The following is a 20,709-nucleotide window of genomic DNA, read 5'->3' as shown; positions in this document are numbered from 1 at the left end:
TTGTTCCATTTTTTAAATCTCTATCCTCTCTGGGAGAAATACATTGTATATTTTCCTTCTCAGAACTCCTTAGTACTTACTGCCATATGGTCATTTGACTCTGAGAACAGATTAAGAGTTCCCCCCCACCCCTTTTATACTTTCTTATCTCCAGTGCTTATTTATTTACTCTTCCCTCCTTTCTTCCACAAACAATTACATTTCTTGGAATCTAAAAAGCTAATGTAGAAGGCATCTTGTCCAATCTCCTACCCAATGCAGAAATGCCCTCTACAATATACCTGATAGGAAATCAGAGGATTGCAAATGGATTTATAAAATTTTTAAAAATACTACAAAATAATACTATATGCTTTAAATATTCCCATTCCATTCAATTTTTATGGATGCTTCCTTTATGTTTCAGGATTTGGAGGCATATTAAAGAGCTAGATTTAATTCTCCCAATTTCAATTCAGTAAACTGAGGGAAATGAGCACAAAGTGAAAGAACAGAAAAAAAATACTTCATTATAAATGGGAAATACTTTGATTTTTTTAAAAAAATGCCTTAAATTAGTGATAACTTCAATTATATGTGAAATAGGAAAGAACCATTTTTATTTTGAGATAAGGTTTTCAGAAAAAAATCAAACTCTCATTTCTTTCAATTAAGTCTACTGACATATATTACACATAATGAAGATTACTGAAAATCTAATAGTACATTTGACAATAATATTTAATTTGGATAAAACGGCTAAAGAAAACAGTTTTCTAAAATACAGATAAAATCTTTAAAAATCTCTAATCTATTAGCACCTCCTAGTGGAAAGTTTAAAGGATACAATTCCAACCAATCGGAATTCAGAATAGTTATCACATTTAAAGCTGCTAAACCAATGGCAGTGTGAATCCTTGTGATATGTAAACATGCCTAAAAAAGCACACAAATAATTTTATTATTAACATGATTGACTTAAAAAAATCAAAGTGGTAAACATGTACATGACATCTCATCTATTAGAAGCTAATCAATTCAACAATAATTCTGTTACAAACCATCTTTCAAGTTAAAAATTTTGGATTATTTATGGGACTATATATTTGCAAATCTCAGCAAATATAAATATATATATTAAATATATAGGGAGAACATTTTATTTTCCTGAACCAAGGGTAGAAACAGGGTAAAAAGATAGAAACTAAATGAATCAGATAACTTTATAAAAAGTGTAGTTTCATAGATTATAAATTATGATCAAAATTAATTTTGAGGATATCTGGAGACTTCAATTTATCACTGTCATCCCTATTTCCCATCACATACACATATAGAAAAGAAAACTAAAGAATAAGGAAAACACTGAAAATTCTCCTTTGAAAAGTTTAACAGATAGTAAGGATTATACAGCTAGTTTCTGTAAAATAAAAAATTTCAAAGGCTTATTTTTTCTTAAAAAATTAATTTTTATTAATTAATGAATTCTTATTTATTAAAATGACCCATTAATGAAAGAGGCTTTAAATGTTACTATAGAGCAAAGTATAGTTTTGTGTTTTAATTTCAAATGTTTTTTATTTCAATGACAAATTAAATTTTCATGCATTTGACTTTTTCAGAAAAGATATGGATGTTTCCTCATAAATGTTTACTTTTAATCTTGATACATTTTGTGTAGGATTCCCAGTAAGAGAATCAACTCATCAACAATTAGGTCAAACAAGTTTTTAAAATGTAAATAACAGTCTTTAAACAATTATTCAACATTTATGATGGACAAAAAGTCTGTAAAATCATAGAATAGGTTAAAAATAAGGGTGACTACTTGACTCTAACAATTATGAAGAAGCACAGTTTATAAAAATTAGATTACATACTTACCATAATCTGGATGAAAAATTTGACGAATTAGAAGAAGGAACCATTCTTTAGTCAAACCACCCATATCCAAACCAGCTTCCCCTACAAATGTAACTTTTAACTTCTTTTTCAAATCTGCTCTTTTCCGGGTTAGCTATTTGAAGACATTATACAGTAGAGGAGAACAAAGAGCAGTGAAAAGAGAATTAACATTTTTAATTCTGGGAAATGTGTTAGGCAGTCTTTAACTTATTTGCAATGCTACAAAACTCCATCCCTCCATTTATCCAATAAATCTGCCAGACACTGTGTGAGCTAGGTGTTTACTATGTCTTATAGATCAGGAAACAGAATTAGAGAGGTCAGGTACTTCGCCCAAAGTACTACCTCCTGGTATCTACTGCCTTCAAATTTTTAATTTAGCACAATATAATTCATTTCTTTTTTTAAAAAAACTCCCCTTCAATGCTAAACTTTAAAAAATCACATAGCTAGGGCCGGGTGTGGTAGCATGAGCTGGTAATCCCAACTACTTGGGAGGCTGAGGTAGGAGTATGGCTTGAGACCCTGAGACCAGGAGTTTGAGGCGGCAGTGAGCTTTGGTTGTACCACTACACTCCAGCCCGGGTGACAAAATAAAACTTGTCGCAAAAAAATAAAAAATAAAATAAATAAATCACATAGCTGAATCAGCCATTATCTTCTAATAACCATATTAACATCTAGCTGAAGCATTTTTTATGATAATACATGAAAATGCAATCGAAGTATGTTAGAACCTGTATAGACCCAATATACCCTGTAGGTCAGACCTCTAATTTTATAGATGTGTAGTCTGAGACCTGGAGAAGTTAAATGACTTGTTACACACATAACCAGGAACAAAGGTGGGTCTGGAATCTAGGTTATATACTAAGAAACATGAATTACTCATTTAAGTGTTCTACATCAAATCCTTTTCTAGGGAATTAACAAACTATTAATAAACATACAAACATGAATATAAGACAATTATGAATACAGATCTGATTTTAACTATGGTATCAAACTTTACAGAAGCTTGGTATGCAACAAGATCTTCAAAAAAATTTAAGGAAGTACACTTATTGGCATACAGAAATAAAAAAGTTTACTACGATTTTTATAATAAATCATATTATAGAATTTTAAGCTTTAATTAATATCATTTTGGAATAAATTATACCTCATCAAGTGAATCGCTAACCAGATGTGTCCGTCTTACTTTCATATTTAGAAATAGCATATTCATATCAGGTCTCTGTCTTCGAGATACTTTATCCACCAGACTTTGCTAATTAAATAAGAAAGTAAACAGTTTTGCTTTTACTTATACTATAATTTCATTTAAAACATTTAAACACTTTAGTAAAGATAACAATTATTACCTATGCCATTTCTTATATAAACAATTTTATAGAAATCAATTATACACATTTTGATTTGTGAAAATGGCTTATTATTATTTCATTTTGTAACAATGATAACCAAAGGGGATCCAAAGTGGAGGACCAAAAATAATTCACCTTCTATAATAAAAAATGTTGCATCACAGTTTCCATATGTCTCATCTCTTAAACAGCAAAGTTTTCTGTTTAATAAATACAAATATAAAATGGGAACATTCAAAACAAGGTATATATTCCTGATGATAAACCTGGACTTAGGATTTTTTAGATATTGAATTTTCTTTAAAGGTACAATTAGTCTACTTTACAAAAGTGACTTGTCAACATGTATCAAAGACCATAACAATATTTATATCCTTTATCCCAATAATCCTTCCACTGAGAATTCTAACTTAGAACATATTTTATACAGTACAATGTTTATCACAGCATTATCTATAAAAACAAAACTTTAGAAATATCTTAAGTACATATCCAACTAATGAAAAAAATGATGGTCATAAAAACTATGTAAATAGTACAAGGAAGGTACACCTGAAGAAAGTAGGAAATAAAATTGTGTTTACAATACTATTTCAACTCGGTTGTCTTTTAAAGATAATATAGAACAAATATCAAAAGAAAATTTACTAAAATGTTAATGGCTTTGCTTGGGGGATAGAGATATGAGTGATTCAAAATTCTTTTGTCACCGTTTTTCAAAATATAAGCAATGAATAGGTAAAAAACAATATATTTAAAAATATCTATAAGGAATATATGTCATTTGTCATATAAAATCCACATGCTTATATATTTATCTAGTCTTTATTAGACTATATCTTTTTTTGGTAACAATGAAAACTATTGTGCAGATTAAAGATAAACATTTCAGACATTTTAAATACATGCAGCAATTTGCTTTAATAGATAAAATTTTAGTATCACAAATCTACAATTTAAGGCTACTTATGATTTTGAAGATTAGTATAATAAAACACTAATTTGGAGCCTTCCCCATTTCTCCCATATACAATGCTAAATGCTATTAACAGCCTTTTATTTCTGTGTCCTCACTTATCAAGGAAGTCTGCATTCCTAGCATAGTGTCCTGTGTTACAGACCGTTTTTTCCTACCTTTTCCTATCTTCTGTTCCCAGTCTAGCTCTTGGGCAGCTGTCACATTGGAAATAACTAATAAACAAATTTATGCTAGGATGCTAATGGCAAACAAGATTAGTAGCTACTCCTCCCATCAGGAATTCATATTTACTGGAAAATGCTCCAAATGAAAAAATAACCCAACAATGATACAATTCTCGACAGTGTGACTGAGGAACTTATTTTAGGTTAGGAAACCAATTTTGTATATTTAGATTGTACCATATAAGCTCTTGCTTACACTGACTATTTGTAAGATTGTCCTTGTGTCAAAATAGTCACCAGTCATTAATTCCAAGTGATATGGCAATTTATGAGTTAAAATGTTGGGAAACACCCATAAAAAACCGATAATGCCACTTAGCTCTCAATGTCAACTGTCTACTCATTCGTTTGCATGCTCTGTAGAAAACTTAGCCTGTCACAGAGTCTACACCTGCCATTCTCCTTCTTTAAAGTAGAAGAAAAATTCCACAAAAAGATATTTGATATCCTGTGAGTGACACAGAAAAAACTGTTTAGTCTTGCTAGTTTAATACAAACTAGCTCATTCTGTTACGTACAAAAGCACTGTAGATTTTGTCTTACAAATATAAAAAAGTCATAGACCAAGGTGAAAAAATACTAAAAAGGCACATGACATTGTACGAGTACAACTAACAGAAAATGTCAGAATGAGTAGCTATACAGCTAATCATTGAGCCAATATCTACCCAAGATCAAGTAACAATTCTGGTGCTGAATATACCTGTTTAAACTCATTCTTCAGGGGGGTAGTGTGGCTTTGGAATTCCCTTGATAGGCATAGGCAATAAAATTTCTTCTAATATTCCCATATTCAGTATAAGATGACTTTGGGATGTCACCAGTTACTCAAATCTTTTGTCCTTCTCTGTGATAGAAAGAAATACTCACCTTCTGGAAACTGAATTACTGAAGAATAAACATTCTTATTTTTTATAGCATTTTGAAGTATTACAATTTATGCTTTAGGATTCTTTTTATACTCTTGAACAAGATGGAAATCATTTCTTTTTACTCTATATTTCTTTTTCAATTAAGAAGACCACAGCCAAGCTTCCCTCTTTTAAAATTGTGAGCAATCATGTAACACAAGCAGATGTTTGAAATACATAAGCACTTAAACATATAGTTTAGAGTTCTAACAGAAAAACTCACTGAATCTGATATTTATTAGATAAAGTACATTACTGTGCGGAGCTGAAACACAAGGGATAGGAAGTGGTAAGGACAGACTGAGAGATAACTTTATACTGCTCTACAATTTGCCTAAACTCAGTCTGATTGCTATCCCCAGCCTCTTTGGGTCTCCATGCATTTTGGTTTTCTAAGAACCAATAAAACATCTTTCACCTTCTTTGGGCATATTTCTCAGTTCTCCAAGACACACTTTTTGTTACATTTTCTAATTTTTCGGTTGTTTCTGATTTTCATAAAACCTAGAAAATGTTTCAGTAGTTTTGAGTGGTTTGCCTAATGACACTCTGCCTCACTGCAGTTCTCAATGCTCTGCTGGTTATCTAAGGTTGGTGGTATGGTATCTGCAAAACGAGGTCCAACAAGCTCTCAGTAATTTGAATCTGTGAGAAGCATTTACTCTTCCTACTGTATTTATAATATAATGAGAAGTTGATCAGAAGAGATGAGAGTTATCTTGTCTCCCAAATTGTAAATAGTTTTTAAGCACTTTTTGGGTGAGTATAACACGAATTTTGCTTTTAACGTTCCCGATTATGCTAGAACAATTCACAAGACATTTAAATTATTTATTAAATTATTTACTATACTGATTATAGTCAGCATAAATATGTTTTTATAGCTGACTTACCCTTGCGATGTTTATCATCTGTTGCTCTGAGTCTCTTTGAATAATGATTTTTTTTGCAGCTACAGAAATAACGAATGGGTACTGACAGAAGGAAAACCTGCTCAACAAGTGAAAAAAAGAAAAAGCAAAATGGTATATTTTTAACAAAATTATACTAAGGGAATCTAAGGTACCCCTTGTAGCAATATAAAACATTACTTTTGGATTGTGTTTTACCATATACAAAATGATTGTATGTGTATAATTTCTTTTAATTCTCACAGCCATGTGAAGAATGTATCATTACTAGATGTGCAATGCCTTTATTCTCTGCAGAAGCTACATCAAAGGTTCTGAATGTGTGCTAACCACTTACATTGTCTATACAAATGATTTCATTGCATATCATCACCTGTGAACAACATGGCCAGCATCAGAACCAGGAGGGAGAAGTGTTGATTAAGTAGTACAGAAAACCCAGGTGCTCAAAATTAATATAAGAATCCATCATTATATGGTGACTTCTGATGTGTGAGTTCCAGAAATGAAAAAATCTAACAATAACTACAGTATGTAAAAAGTAAAGTAATATATTTAAGACCAATAAAAAGAAATCAGAAATGTATGTTACATTTAGTATTATATTTAATGGTGTGGTAATAGGAAATGGTATGTATTTGTAATTACACATTATAATCAAAGGTTATGAAAATAACCCCGCCTGGGCTAGAACATTCTATGCTACGCACAAAAGCCACAAACTACAGAGATAAATGCATTTAGAAAGAATGAATATGGCAGCAATGACACTTCAGGAGTTAGAATGCCATTCAAAGTGACTACAATGAATCTATCAGTTACAGCTGGAATCCCTCTGGGCATAGTCAGGTGGTACAACTGTGACCACTGAGAAAAAAGGCATTATTAGGAAAATGGATATAGCCTTAGTGTAATGAAAGTGAGATGGCTTTTACCATGGGACAAAATTGTTAATAAAAGTTGAGGGTTCAGTACTGGTGTATAATTAGTTTGAATCATTAATGCTAACAAAAAAATTGGAAATAAAAAGAAAATGCAATGAACTCAGTAAGATATATATTAGTTTTATTATGTACTTTAGGACAGGGGTTCTCAACCTTTCCCTTGTTATGCACAAGAGAAATGATACTTTGTGAATGATACACTGAAATGAACAGATGAGGCTGCTCATGGCCAGAGGTCACTTGCCATAGGGCTACTGTTCCCCTCTAGGTTCAGGCTGGCTACCCAAGGGTTGATGGGATCCTAGGATTAAAACCCTAATGTAACTCATTCTTGGTACACCAGTGTTGTGGCACAGTGGTTAGAGGAAGCTCTATATTAAAAGATGTTGTTGTCAGTGAAATATGCATAATAATTCTTGGCGTTGTTTTGTGGTTGTATCTACAACACATTACAATTATATTAAAATGGAAGGAAAAAGTATCTTTGTAAAATAAACGTTGCCAAGAAAATATCCGTCTGGGACTAGGGTGCCCAGAACTTAAATTCTTATGCTTATTCAGTTCTGAGTGTTCAGATGTGAACTGAGATGTGTCCAGAAGGCCATTCTATGTTTCAGGCCAATTCTGATAAAGAGGGTCCCTGTAAAGTTTAACCAATTTACAAACTAATCTGGGGTTTTGAGGTTACTTATATCCACACTGTATCTCTTTACTCAGATTCCTCTACAATTAAATGCAATCTCCTGAACATCTCATGACCTGAGGATAAATTATGTTTGGAATAGTCTTGCTAGTTTAATCCAAACTAGAAGTGTGGATATAAAGTGCAGTGTATTAAATAATTTGGTGACTGTTTTACAAATCTATTAATTATTATAATAAATAAGCTGTGGTAAGGCCCTTTCTCTGTAACATCTACTGTTTTTACATTGCACCTAATGGACAACCACTTTTTCTTACAGAAGAAATGAGAAATGAATGTATGTGTGTGTCTGTGTGTGATCAATATATTAGATCATGCATCTGCAAACCATGGGCCTGAGACAAATATGGCCTACAACCTGTTTTTGTAAATAAAGTCATTTGGGACACAGACATATCTATTCATTTACATCCTGTCTAAGGCTACTTTTGTGCTAAAATAGCAAAATAGAATCTGTGTAACCTACAGTGTTGAAAATATTCACCATCTAGTTCTTTACAGAAAAAGTTTTGCTGACCCCTGTGCATAGAATAGTAAGAGATAAGAGACTGCATATTAAGATAGAACCTCTCCCTTCTTGAAAAATGCTATTAACCAAACCAAAACCAAATTAACATGTACATAAATTCAAAATGTAGCAGAAAAAGAAAATACTTTAATAAATATGATATTTCAAGGCTATCTGAACTATATTTATACATTTATATGTAAACATATGTGTAAACTTTATATAAACTTAAAATCTAGTCATTCTTCTGAATAGTATTTCATTTAGGTGGATAATCAAAGGAACTTTTGTTCATACCTGTGAGAGTTTCCAAAGTTTTGCCAAGTATGATATTCTTCCATGAGATCAATGTGATCCAATGTAGAATTATAGAAATCAGTATAAGGAATAAGGGGAGGGTGAACTAAATTGTTTGCAGTATCTGTAAAGATAAATTCTAACATAAAGTCTTTTTCCAACATGTACAAGATTCATTCTAATAATAAAAACATCATTTTAATGTCTACAAGACAGCCTTGACCTAGAAACTCCTATTTTAAATAAATGTAGCTCCAAATGAAAGGGGTAATTTAAAAATTGTGGTTAAAATGCAGCCAATAGTTTCTTGCTTAAAAAAAAAAACTTGTGGTGAAGGATTATAATAGTATTAAAGGGAATATGCAGATGGCCATTTACTCCTATTTCTGTGTGTTCTCTCTTAGGGGTCCTAGCTCATATGCACTTAATTGCCATAATACAGAACACTGTCCACTAAAAGACATAAAGCTTTTTTCATGCTTATAAATTATGAAATCTATTATCAAAGTAGAAAATAAATTACAATTCTTTCCTTCACAGAAATGGTTTAAAATTTAAGAATGCCTCTATAGTCTTTTGAAATCCTTAAGAAATATCCCTAATATGTAACAAAAGAAAAGTAAAAAATGATAGAATAATAAAAACCTACTAAGTAAAGCCAACACTTTAGCAGCTGATGGAATCCACCAGGAACACTTTGTTACAGGTGGAAATTCTTCAGGCTTTGCAGGAAACAGGCGTAAAGAAATAAATTGCAGCAATCTCTCTACCAATTGTTTGAACCTCTTCTGGGACAATCTGGTAAAGATTTCAAAATAATTGCAATCAAAATTCACATTTTCTATTTCCAAAATTATCTGTTAGATATTAAACTACATCCTAAGCCACAAAATTTTAGACTATTCCCCAAATTCTATTTCTTAAATTGCCAAACATTTGAAAAGATACAAAATCTTACCTTGAATACTGTCTTAGTTAAATGAGAAATAAACACCAAAATTACTATAAAGTTAGTAACAAACATTTTAAAGACTTTCAATATTCAGTCTTCATTATTCACAGATTCTATATTTCCAAATTTGCTAACTTGGTAAAATTTAATTGTTAATCCCCAAATCAATACTTGTGTTTTCATGGTCATTTGGGGACATGTGAAAAATGTTAGTCTCCTGACATGCACATTCCCAGCTGAGGTCAAAGTGATGTTCTGCCTTGTTTTAGCTCAATACTCTCTCTTTGTAAGTGTCCTTTAAGCAATCCATTTAGCTTCATGTTTTTCACATTTTGGTGCTTTTTGTTGGTGATTTTGCAATTTCAAAATGGCCAAGCGTAGTGCTAAAATGCTGTCTAGTGTTCCTAACAAGAAGGTTGTGATGTGCCCTACAGAGAAAATATGTATGTTAGAGAAGCTTCATTCAGGCATGGGTTAGAGTGCTGCTAGCCATGAGTTCAATGATAATGAATCAATGACTTCTATTAAATGAAGTGTGTCTTTAAAAAAAACACTCATAAAGCAAAATTATATATTGATTGGCTGACAAAAATGTGATCAGAGGCTCACAGGAACCTAACCCTGTATTTCCCCTTGAAGCAATGGTTCTGTATTTATTAATTCCATGTTTGTGGTGACATTATAGAATATAACTACTATGAATAATGATAATTTACTGCATTTAAAATTTCTTTTGGAAGTATTTTGCCTTTCTACTTTTATCAGTCATGGAGAAGTCATTGTTCATGCGGGTATAGTTCTGTGAAAAAAGTATTATGCTTTTACAAATTGATATTGATGGCTAGCCTATATTTTACAATGACATTTTTAGGTAAGGAGAAAGCGCCATTTAAATAATGGTGAAATTTATGAATTTACAGATAGAAAATAAAAAGACATACATTAAAATAGTAGTGTCTGAGCAAATGCAGTCACCATCTTTGAGATACATAAAAAACCAATAATAGGAATGTGCTATATAAAAAGTGAAAGCAGTAGACAGAAATTCTCAACAGCTTGTGCAAACAAATTGGTTACTTACATTAAAAACAGATTTTTAATTATCCTTTATGTAGTACTAAAGTAGATTTTTGTAACTGGCTTTTGAAGCATTGTGAATATAAGCACCATTTCTAAAGACCTGAAAATATTTAAATATATTTTATTGTAAAATTACTAATACCAAACTTAAAACTGTGAGACTATAAAAGTTCTTAATATCATAGAATGATTTACTTTTTAAACCAGTGAACTAGGAAATGATGGTCAGCTTCCACTAAGGTAGCTATCTGTCGTAGCAAGTGAGCATAGATGACATACGTAGATGTGTTATTAAACTGAGGATTCTGAAAAAGATATTAAAGATAATTGTGTTAAAATTCTGTTAACATGTAAAAGGAAAGACAGTAAGCTTAATAAGTAAGTGGTAAATTCAGGAAACAAAATTTGAGATTATAAAATAACAATAACCTATTTGTTACTTAATTAACAGAGACTTTCATTTACACTGCGGCTATATAGTGAAAAGAGCATGGGCTTTAGAGTTAAGACAGATCTGGGTCTGAGGGCTAATTCTACCACTTACTAGCTATATGCCCTTAGGCATGTTCCTTACACTTTGATTCTCAATGTCCTCATCTGTAAAATGGGATTGATATTCTCTATCTTAAGGGTTGTTTTGAGTATTGAAAAAGAAAATGTATATAAAGCACCTTCATAAAAAGTGCCTTCATAAATGGTACCAATCACTATCATCCAATTAAAAGCAAAAAACCTGGGTGTTCCTTGATTAAAAGCTAGAAAAACGAAGTAAAAGTTGGTTGAGAAACTTTTGCCATTGTAAAATGAGTTAGCCTCATATATCACAAAGAACAAGGTGGAGAACCACATACAGCTTCTGACAACTTTTAAATAATAAAGGGACACTGAAGGAATACTTGTAAACTAAGAAAAACCTTTAGTTATGTTTCCAAAATCTAAAATTCTAGCACAATGTACATTTCAGCACATCATGGAAAAAATAAATATTATTGAAAAAACCTCCTGAAATTGTGAAAAATAAGAGAGCACCATGTGTTTTTCAAAACTGACTTATTGACAGAACAACTCAAAATCTGGGACTGACCTCAGCTGATAACTTCATCAGGTAATCGCTCTTGAGAAGAACAAAATATGAGCAGAGCTTATAGCTGACCAATATACTCACCTAAAATCTGAGCTTCGTGTCATGTTTCTAGCTTTTACTATCTCTACATATGTTTATTCTTGAGTTTTGGCTCTTTCTCCTCTTACCTCTCTATTTTCCCTCCTTACATTTCTCTTCTTAACTACCTCTTCGTCATTTTCCCCCCTTTTCCACTTTTTCCTCTTTCCTCACTTTCTCTATCCCTACCCTGTATATGTTCTTTCATTAGACATATTGATATTATAATATCATAATACTGTACTAAACACTATACTTATTTAATATAGTTTTCCTTACTTTTAAATGAGATAATATACATGGACAACTTTTATAAATTGTAAAGAATAATGCAAATGTATTAATAGTATGCTAGCTATGGTAATAATGTATTTCTTCCTCAAAAAATAATAAAAAGTAAAAATTGCTTTTCATTTGTCTGGATCTTAATTTCTTTTTGTATCTATTAATCTGTATCTATCAAGAGGAAAAAGTTCATCATCTTTGCTTTATAACAAATTAAAAAAAAACCTTTTATCTTTCCATGAGAATTCTAATTGAAGTTACTGAAAAATACATAGTGAAGTGAAAAACCTACTAGATGGGAAAATAAAAGAAAATCCTGAAGCCTGTTAAAACTAGTTACAAGAAACAGGTTTGAAAGGAGGAGGAAGTGCTTCCATTCTGTTTGTTCCTGAATACTCTCGCAGGAAGTAAATCAAAATTTTAATCTCACATGTAATTTAGCTTCTGATTATTTATTTGTTATGGCTTTAATCTTATTTTTCTTACTTTTTAAAATCTTACTTATCTTTTAATCTTACTAATCCTGCTTTTAAAAAAATCTTCTGGTTACAGGTAACTATAATTCTAAAAAGAATCAATAATGTTGCCCAAAATTATATTTAATATTTAATATCATTTCACATACACATGTAGAGATTGAGATCTGACTTAGACAACTTCAACTAGGTTCTGGTTCTCTTACCTGTAAAAGTATAAAATATGCTCTAAGATCATCTTTCGTTCGTGGACTGAAAAAGAAACAAGGGATGAATGTTTAATCTCATAGCATCTAATGAAAAAGAACAATAAACTTTTCTATGAAGATTGAGTTGAGAAAAGCCAAAAACTAGGATTAAATTAATATGCATTATTATTGAGACAGTCCATAATATGCTGAAAATACAAGTGCTTCTGTGCCTCTCCTAAGCTGATTCTGAAGATAACTAAAGACTGAGCTAACTAGGCTATAACATTTTGTGAGGTAAATATGATTAACTCTGGAAGTAGTTAGGTGTGTAATAAAAAAATCATCAATTCTAGAATACTTATGTTTTTGTTTTAATAAAGGATAATCTTAAGAACATTTATGTATTAAAGAAAGAAAATATGCTTGTGTTTCTAGGTTCATTCCTAAAGTGATGTAGAAATGTCTGTAAATCAAATCATACTTTAAATACATCCAGTATGCTTCTAATGGAAAGAATCACGAAAAGTAAGTAATTTTTTCCATCTTAATATGAATTCTCATAGTATCAGATTTGACCAAGAGCTTTCATTATTCTCAAGGCTAATGAGTGTTTCTTGCCTGCTCAAGATCTATTTGGTACATTCTCACAGATATCTGGAAGTAACTTCTTCAATTGAAAATGGTTCACCTCTATGACAACCAGATGCAATTCATGATTCCTAACTGGGTCCTGGATTGAAAAACAAAACCCAGATATTAAAGCTTTTGTTATTCTCTATGCTGACAAGTGTTTCTTTCTTGCCTGCTCAAGATGTATTTGTAGATATCACCTATTCCTCCAAGTCCTTTCCTATCCTACCTAGAGCTTCATAATCTTGGCAAGGTCATTTATGCCTGCATAAATTATCAGGCATGCACAATAAATTGTACGAGTAGGTTTGATTTCTTAGATTTTTTTTAATGATATTTTTACTATAATATTCAGGAAGCAGCTAACTCCCAGTTTGGCCTTAACCCTTCAGTCCTCAGACACTTAACTGAGATGTAACAGGGGTTTCATCTTTTTGAGGCTAGTAACTGATTTTCTGAAACGTGAGATATAGGAAAATATAATACAAAAAGGTCAATTTTCTTATAATAAGCAAGAGTTTCTAACAGAAAATCAGGCAAATCTGCAATAAAAAATGGCAAAAGTAGGTGGAAAACTTATAAAAGGATAAATAAAAATAGCAACAAATGATAAAATGTTAAGCTTATTAGTATTAAGGAAAAGTAAATAAAAATGAGATCCACTTTTCATTTATTAAATTAGGCCAAGTTTTGTTAAAAGAAGATACCAATGAAGTCTCAGGCCCTCTGCTGTTAGAAGTATACATTATTATAACTGCTTTGTAAATAAATCTGACAAAATGTATTAAGTGTCTTAAAATGTTTATACTCTGATGCAGTAATTATATTTCTAAAAAAATTTTTACATAAATGCTCAGAAAAGAAGATTTTTGTACAAAATGTTCACTGTGGAATTATTCACATTAACAACCATTCTTGGAGAATGGTTAGGTAAATTACAGTACATTCCTATTCTAAGTTATTAGTCAGACATTAAAAGTGTGGTTTAAGAAGGAAAATGCAAACAAATTACTAGAGTAATAAACTAAGAAAAAGACCATTAAGTTAAAAGTCACCTGAAACGATACAGTATGGTTTTTAAAAGATGACTAGAAAAACACTGTAAAATGTTAACATTTTTTACTTTCTTCTTTTTTTTGAGACAGTCTCACTCTATTGATTCTGAAATTTATGTTACAGATAGAAAATAAAAAGACATACATTAAAATAGTAGTGTCCAAGCAAATTCAGTCACCATCTTTGAGATATATAAAAAACCAATAATAGGAATGTGCTATATAAAAAGTGCAGGCAGTAGACAGAAATTCTCAACAGCTCAACAGGCTGGAGTGCAGTGGCATGATCTTGGCTCACTGCAACCTCTGCCTCCAGGATTCAAACGATTCTCCTGCCTCAGCCTCCTGAGTAAGTTACAGGACTGTGCAACCACGTCTGGCTAATTTTTGTATTTTTAGTAGAAATGGGGTTTCACCATGTTGGCCAGACTGATACTTTCTTCTTTATACTTCTCTGCCTTCTCTATATTTTCTATAATATGCGTGAATTTCTTTCAAAATCAGAACAATTAAAATATTATTAAAATATATATGGTACATGTAACATTACATTTAAGAATTCTACTAGGTATTACTTTTAAACCAGACTTGGCATTCCTTTGGCTTTAATAGAAGTTATTATTTAAATAATACACTTTTAATATAAATTTAAATATGTATTTTTAAAAGTACATTTTTATATTATGCATATTCATGGTTCAAAATATTACCAATTAAATTGTGCATGATTCCTTATATAAGAATCTAATACCTAGTTCTGAGAGAAAAAAATATTTTAGTAGCTGGCTTTAGGTGTCCCTATAATAGAAATAAGAAAAATTTAACTCTGGCTACCAGGAAGCCCAAGGCTAAATTTAATGCTAATTATTTCAGTTAGGTTACTGATGTAAGTACTCATTCCATTTTTGTAAAGCATATATATCTGCATAGAAAAAACTTTACATACAATTTAAAAGAATTCACAGATCTTTTTATGCCCATCTATAGATCCTACTGAGAGGTCACAAATCTCAAGTTACACAGCTTTGTTGTAAATGGCTTATAATTCTTTTCTCATCTATGTTATTATAACTCAACTAAAATATTTTCTGAGAGTAAAATACATACACATATCCCTAAAACCTAAAGTATAATAAAAAAAAAGATATATGATGTGTAAGTTAGACATCTATATTGATTAGCTAAATATTGAAAATATTAGTTTACCCTTTCCATTCTCGTAACAGGCTGTTAATGATTCCCTTTAATACTGTCTTCTGAATGTCTTGAGGCTGTAGGCAAAAGAAAACAGTAAGGTAATTAGGATTACCAACTTAGGTGACGTTTATATGTTAATTATATTTACAGATCTGTTTCAATAATTAAAATCAGACTTGATGACTCAGGACTGACACTTATAATAGTACTGATTTTACATTTAAGAACTCTAGAGAGCATCAATGACATAAGAATATAATGAGAATATCCCTGGTATGTGTAGTGTACAACATGCACAAACATATATGGTGGTGGTTGATGACCAACAGAATTTTTATATAACTGGAAAACAATTTCACTTTCCTTGACCTGACAGGACAGAGTAATGAACATGAATCCAAGACTAACATGTTTATTAACATAATATTACCATTCTAGTTTAATAATCCAAATACTAAAAATCTTATTTACTATCAAACATCCCAAGAATAAATGAAAATAAAATACATCTAGATAATACTTTAGTTTATAAGAGAATAGAAGCTTTATTAACAAGAAACTTCAAATAATCAGTAAACTTTGTGTCATGTTATATGAAAGAGGCAAATGCCAATACACATATATTATGCTTTTATTTAAAACCACAACCATTACTTCCAAGACATGTCTATCAGCACTCATTCAGCCTAGCTCTTATGTCATATACACATATACGTATATATATTTAATACAGCATTCCTTTCTCTTCCTCTGCTTACAGTAACCCTGCACACCCAGAGAGTACCCCTGCTCAACCACTTAGTGTTTACCCCTGAGCAACAAAAGCTGCAGGAGAAAAACCAAACAAATGTGCTGACTGGACATACTTTATGACCACAAATCTCAAAAGGACACTCAATACCACTGACAGTCCCACATTTCTATAGTTCACTTACTTCTCCACACTTCAAGACAACTATATTTCAAACCTTCTTATTCCTCAAATCTATAACACCTCCTTCCCAGCATCATTCCTAGCTATGACCTTGCTACACACTTGGCATCTGCGTTGGACCCACAGGGGTTTTCATCCCCTCCCCATCCCGAGCAGCCTCTTTGCTAGGATCAAGACGACCACGCCCCAGCCAAGGACAAAGGCCTCACAGGTGCTCATTGTCCACCCGCAGGCAGGTGCCCACAGAACTTCAAGAAGACGGTTCTCATCTCACTCCTCTCGCCCTTTGCCCTCATTGAGAAATCTAGCCACAGTTTGACACAGGGACGGAGAAAGAAGCCAGCAACAGGAAAGGGCAAGCATCTCTGTCACTCAAATGCTGGCCTTCCTGGCCAAGTCCCCTGTTTGGCACTCCTCCCCGGATGCCCGCGGTGGTGGCATTGTGCCATATCCTGCCTGGGCTCTGGCCTCTGTTCTGTCCTCCCTCTTGCTCTGTCTGCCCTGTTTCTGAGAAGCCTAGGGGCTTCTTAGTCTGGCTCAATGTCTTCAACAAAGAAGACTTCCCAGTCCATCAGGGAGAAACTTCATGGGGGTCCTTGTCATGATTGTTTCCCTCTCCCAACCTATTTCTGGGTGATTGGGCAGGTGTGGTGATCCTGGAGCTCTGGGCTTCCATACCTGTCTGGGACAGGGAAGCTTTCTGGGTCTCAGATGCACCCAGCTAACAGATTCACTGTCCCAATGTAAATTCTACCAATTTGCCTGCAACTGCACTTGACCAAGGCCAATCCCTTCATTTGAGTCCTACATCCCATCCCCTCTCATAACTTTGTCAAGGACATGGTTATTAAAGCTTTTTCTTATCTCTCCTGTATCATCCGTTTCTCTCTCTCTACTAAAACATTCCTATCAGTATAACAATACAGACTACATCACTGGCACTGATTTGCCATTCTTCTCCACTTTGCTCTATGCCCTCAGAGGCCAATTCTGAAGGACCTTATCAACCAGACTCCTTTGCCTTCTTATTGGGGTCAGCTAACAGAAAGTACTAGCAGAAAAGAAAAGAGAGTGAAGTTGGGGTATTTGTTCCCTCAGGTCCCCACCTGCAGGGTCACCATGGGATGGTTGTCATGGGTCGGCTGTGTCCCTAGAGTGAAAGTCCCATCTCCTGTAAAGCAGCCCCCTCACCCACGGTTCATCTCTAGATTCTCCCCTGGGCACTGTGCTGTCCTTATGGTCTCACTTACTCTGCTAACTTTGTAAATAACCCAATTTACCAATTTGAGTGTGTTGTCTGTTTACTACCAGGACCCTGACTGATGTATTGCCTTTATTTAAAACATCTCGTTTGGGCCATCTTCTAGCTACCACCTCATTTCTCTGCCTCCCTTCACAGTGAAAGCTCTCAAGAATTATCCATACTATCTCTTCTCATTGTCTGTCTGTCAACTCATTCCAAATGGGCGTATTAAAGTCTTACTAGACTCTTATTAAAGTCATCAATTATCTATAGCTTATGAAAGACAATGGTCAATTCTCTGTCCAAACCTTACAAAATGTCTCAGCAACATCTGACAAGGTGGACTACTCTTTTCTTTTTTAAACACTTTGATCTCTCCTTCGCAAATGCCTTATCCATCTAATTAAATGGCAACAGCATCCACTCAGTTTCTTGTCTTTCTTGCCTTTGAGTGCCACATTCAATGTACCAGAAGTTTTACTAGCTCTACTCCATAATATATGAGTCTGAACATTTCTATTTTCATTGCCAAAATTGCTAATCCAAATATCAACTTTTGCTTCAACTACTACAAGGCCTTCCTAACTCCTTTCTCTTGACACACTACAGACCATTTTCTGCTAATCATCTAGAGAGATCCTTCTTAACTATAAATGATCCCTGCTTAAAACACTCAATGACTTTCCATTACAATACAATTAAACTTGCATGGTCATATGCAGTCTCATCTCTTACCAACCTAGTCTCCTCCTTTCTCCCTAATTCACCAAGCTTTAGTCTCACAAGCCTTATTTCTGAATTTGCCAATTGTGTTCCCTTCTCAGGGCCTTTTTATTAGCTGTCACTTCTGTTACTGTGCTGCTCTCACAGATATTCTCATGGTTTGAGTTATTTTCATCATTAAGACCTCAGTTGTTGCCTTACAGAGGCCCTCCCTGAGCTTCCTAGCTAAAAGCAACCACTAATCACTCCTTATTACATTGCCCTATCTTCTCGAAACACTTATCAGTATCTGAAATTATCTTTCTTCACATTTGTTTTCACATTTACTTTCTATCTGTAACCTGCCCCCAATAGAAATTAGAATATAAGCTACTTAGAGCTGTATATGACATGCATTTTTGTTTAACACTGTATCTCCAACGCCAACACAATACATACTCACTAACTGCTCAACTCTTTGCACACTTAAGTTGAATCCTTCCAAGGTGCAAATAAAAATCAACCTCTTCTGTACAACCTTCCCAATTCCAGTGATTTCTCCCTCATCTGATCATCTGTAGTATTTACTTTCCTAAAGGCCGTATCTTCTGAAGTTAGTAACAATGATTTCAACTTCCTTTGGGTTAGAAGGTGTCTGGTATATATTCTATATACCCCTACTTTCAACCTTTTTAGGTATCTCTTGTGCTTAGCATGGAATATAATTTTTAAAAATCCAAAGTGATAGTCTCTTCTAACCAGTGAGTTTAGTGCATTTATATTCGTTATTCAATTACTTATTCCTAGATTTGGACTTGTTTCTGCAATCTTACTTTTTGTTTTCGTTTAACTCACTTTTTAATGCTTCTTTTTCCCATTCCCCTACTCTCCAGTTAAGAAAGTTATTTGCTCCATTTGCACTATCTTAGAGGTTACATTCAATTTCTTATTATTCATAGTTAACAAGCCTAAAGTTAATATCCTACTCTTTCTTTAGAGCATCTTACAATACTTTTAATTCCAATAAGCTTCCTCTACTTATGTGTTGTTATTCTCCCATCTTTTGGCTTTTTCTTCTTAATCACACACATTAGACATCAATTTTATGCAGGCATTTTTTAGGGTGACACATAAATACAGTTGACCCTTGAACAACATGAGAGTTAGGAATGCTGACCCCCAATGCAGTAGAAAAAGCCATGTATAACTTTTGACTCCCCCAAAACTTAACTATCAATAGCCTACCGTTGATCAGAACCTCGCCAATAATATAGTCTATTAACACATATTTTATATGTATTGTGTATTATACACTGAATTCTTATGATAAAATAGAGAAAAGATAATGTTATTAAGAAAATCACAAGAGAAAATATATTTACTATTTATTAAGTGGAAGCAATCATCATAAAGGTCTTTATCCTCTTTATCTTCACATTAAGTAGGCTAAGGAGGAGGCTGAAGAGGAGGAGTTGGTCTTGCTGTCTCAGACATGGCAGAGGCGGAATAAAATCTTGTGAAGAAAGTCATTGGTAGCTTGATGGGGATGGCATTGAATCTATAAATTACCTTGGGCAGTATGGCCATTTTCACGATATTGATTCTTCCTACCCATGAGCATGGAATGTTCTTCCATTTGTTTGTATCCTCTTTTATTTCATTGAGCAGTGGTTTGTAGTTCTCCTTCAAGAGGTCCTTCACATCCCTTGTAAGTTGGATTCCTAAGTATTTTATTCTCTTTGAAGCAATTGTGAATGGGAGTTCACTCATGATTTGGCTCTCTGTTTGTCTGTTATTGGTGTATAAGAATGCTTGCGATTTTTGTGCATTGATTTTGTATCCTGAGACTTTGCTGAAGTTGCTTATCAGCTTAAGGAGATTTTGGGCTGAGACAATGGGGTTTTCTAGATATACAATCATGTCATCTGCAAACAGGGACAATTTGACTTCCTCTTTTCCTAATTGAATACCTTTTATTTCCTTCTCCTGCCTAATTGCCCTGGCCAGAACTTCCAACATTATGTTGAATAGGAGTGGTGAGAGAGGGCATCCCTGTCTTGTGCCAGTTTTCAAA

At 33.0% G+C, this 20,709-nt stretch overlaps 1 protein-coding gene across 3 annotated transcripts in view; it reads right to left on the bottom strand.

Moving 5' to 3' along the window:
* The window catches only part of HECTD2 (HECT domain E3 ubiquitin protein ligase 2), a 96,954-nt gene that overhangs the window by 14,317 nt on the left and 61,928 nt on the right, over positions 1–20,709 (bottom strand). For all 3 annotated transcript variants that reach the window (XM_009245615.4, XM_009245614.4, NM_001131654.1), the window contains 9 exon segments: positions 15,766–15,830; positions 12,890–12,935; positions 10,956–11,065; positions 9,378–9,526; positions 8,729–8,852; positions 6,259–6,355; positions 3,047–3,154; positions 1,864–1,996; positions 827–915 (listed from right to left, as the gene is read on the bottom strand). In XM_009245615.4, the coding sequence (XP_009243890.1) occupies positions 827–915; positions 1,864–1,996; positions 3,047–3,154; positions 6,259–6,355; positions 8,729–8,852; positions 9,378–9,526; positions 10,956–11,065; positions 12,890–12,935; positions 15,766–15,830 (921 nt within the window).

This window comes from Pongo abelii, chromosome 8 (genome assembly GCF_028885655.2).
Source record: "Pongo abelii isolate AG06213 chromosome 8, NHGRI_mPonAbe1-v2.0_pri, whole genome shotgun sequence".
Taxonomy (NCBI): domain Eukaryota; kingdom Metazoa; phylum Chordata; class Mammalia; order Primates; family Hominidae; genus Pongo; species Pongo abelii.
Note: the sequence above shows the minus strand (reverse complement) of the source record. Positions and strands in the feature narration are given on the sequence as shown.